General features: G+C 61.8%; 1 protein-coding gene across 1 annotated transcript in view; it reads left to right on the forward strand.

Annotated features, from left to right (window-relative positions):
• Positions 1-2,353, forward strand: part of CACNA2D2 (calcium voltage-gated channel auxiliary subunit alpha2delta 2) — a 119,304-nt gene that overhangs the window by 42,759 nt on the left and 74,192 nt on the right. Inside the window, exon 2 of the mRNA XM_027768603.1 lies at positions 937-1,053. Coding sequence (XP_027624404.1) covers positions 937-1,053 — 117 coding nt within the window. The remainder of the gene's footprint in view (positions 1-936; positions 1,054-2,353) is intronic.

Below are 2,353 nucleotides of genomic sequence, written 5' to 3' on the forward strand. Positions count from 1 at the left end.
CTTCTGTTCGTGCGCCCCTGCCGGCAGGCAGCAGGGGCAGCAGCAGCAGCAGCAGCGGCAGCAGCCCAGGCTCGTGACCTGTGGGGGTGAAGGAACCCATGCTTGGGCCCGACCTCCTGGGTCTCCTGAACAGGCAAACGCCCCCAGTCAGGCTCGGGGACACATGCAGAGGTATTTGATGCACACACGTGTATGCACATGCACACACCTGAAACCCCAGCCATATGCATAAACGTCGACAGAAACGCTCATGAGAGAGAGGCCCTAACCCTAGCCCGTACTTGACACGCCAGCACGTGCACGCACATGGATGCATGGAGCCGTGACAAGTTACACGTCCACGTGTGCATGTGCACAGCCCTGCCTCCACATCGTGTCCTGAACGACAGAGGAGCCCCCAGAGTGCCCAGAGCTCCCACCTCAGTCTCTGCAAGTGGCTTGGGGCAGCAGTAGCAAAAAGTGCTGTGTCTGAGCCACGTGGAAGGGTGTCTGCATGCGTGTGCAGGGGTGCAGGTGTGGAGTGTGTGACGTGTGCCTACTGGCTCCATCTCCCCCTGCCTGTCCTGCCTCCTGGCCAGCCAGCCATCCCCCCCTGCTATTCACAGCCACTCTGAGTTAGTGAGGGGTGGTGCTCATGGCCCCTGAAAGGGGGACCTGAGGCCCAGAGTGGGCAGGGACAACCCCATCCCACCAACCACAACTGCCAGCGAGCTCAAACTGGGCTCTCACCCCAGGTGCAAACTGCGGAGCCCCTGGCCTCACCTTTCCTCCCAGTCCGAGGCCACTGGGCCTCCCTACCTTCTCGGTGGCCAAAGCCAGGGTCAGGGTGAAGGTGAAGACTTTGTCAAGATGAGCTGGGCAGGGAGGGCACACAGGGGCCGTGGCCCGGGAATGCGGGCCCACCCCAGCCTCACCCCTGCACTCTGCTTCTTCCAGATCTACAAGGACAACCGGAACCTGTTCGAAGTGCAGGAGAATGAGCCCCAGAAGTTGGTGGAGAAGGTGGCGGGGGACATCGAGAGCCTGCTGGCCAGGAAGGTGCAGGCCTTGAAGGTAGGCGTGTGGGGGAGAGGGCCTGAGGGAGGGCCAGCATCCAGATCTCGGTTCTTGAGTGCCCTCCTAAATTCAGGCAAGACTGTGCCCACGCGGCCTGTGGGTGCCTATGGCGGGAGCAGCGTGGTTTTATCTGGAGGAAGCTATGTGAGGGATGGCCTGGGGGCCCTGCCAGGTCTGAGGATTTCCCACCTCTCTGAGTGTCCTGGCCTGTCTGAGCACCTGCTAAGTTAGTGACCTGGGGGCTGCCCGTGAGGTGGGCTGCAGGCCGTTGGGGAGGGGCTGCCAAGGGGCTCTGGATGGCCTACAGAGGAGGTCGTGCCCATCAAGGCTAGGGACTGCTCTGTCCCTGCCTGTGACTTCGAACATTTCTCTGCCCCGCTCTGGGCCTCAGTCTTCCCATCTGTACTCAGGTTGTCTGTCAGCTCCCAGATACAGGTTTCGAGGGGCAACGAGACCTGCTGACTCCCCTGACAAAGCAGGCAGACCTGTTGTGCTCAGCATAGCCCCCCGCAGGAAGAGTGGATGGGGGGGGGCGGCTCCCAGAGCTACCACGTGCCCCGGGTAGGTGGTATCAGACACCCTTGCCGCTGCCCTAGCCTCAACCAGAGGTGGGTGAGTCCAATAAGGAGGAGGGAGGTCCCGAGACTTACTGTGACATGCACGACCTCAGCGACGGAGAAGCCAGTCACAGAATCCCGGTGCTATGTGACCCCATGGCTGTGCAGTGTCCAGAGCAGACAGATCCCTGAAATGGAAAACCGGTTGGTGGTTGCCTAGGGCTGGAGGGAGGGGACACGAAAGGCCTGCCGACAGGTACCGGGTTTCTCTTAGGGGTGATGAGCATTTCCCTAGATTAGACTATGGTGACGGCTACACCACTCTGAGTGTACTAGCCCCTGACCCCCTGGGGTGTGTGCTTTATGGGGCAGCTGTGGGCGTGGGAATCACCTCTCAGTAAAGCAGCCTTTAGAAAGGGGAGCAGTCCATGCAGGCCACCCCCAGGCTCAGGCCAGGGCCCTGGCAGGGAGACGTGGGCAGCCACCCGCCAGCCCCTATCCAAGCTCCAGGAGAGAAGTAGATTCCCTGCCCGCTGGCGCTTGCTGTCCCTTGGGGAACTCGGCCTGCCCCTGTGTGACCCGGGACCATGGACTAGGGAGAGGCTAGCATCCTGGGGCCAGGGGCCCAGAGAAGGTGGATCTAGATAGAGCTAGACCCAGCCCTGCCCCGCTGGACCTTCAGGGTCTCCTGGTCACGGGTGTGAGTCAGCTGGAAACGGCTGGTGGGGGGGCCAGGACAG

Source organism: Tupaia chinensis, unplaced genomic scaffold (genome assembly GCF_000334495.1).
Source record: "Tupaia chinensis unplaced genomic scaffold, TupChi_1.0 Scaffold147003_1, whole genome shotgun sequence".
Lineage (NCBI taxonomy): Eukaryota > Metazoa > Chordata > Mammalia > Scandentia > Tupaiidae > Tupaia > Tupaia belangeri.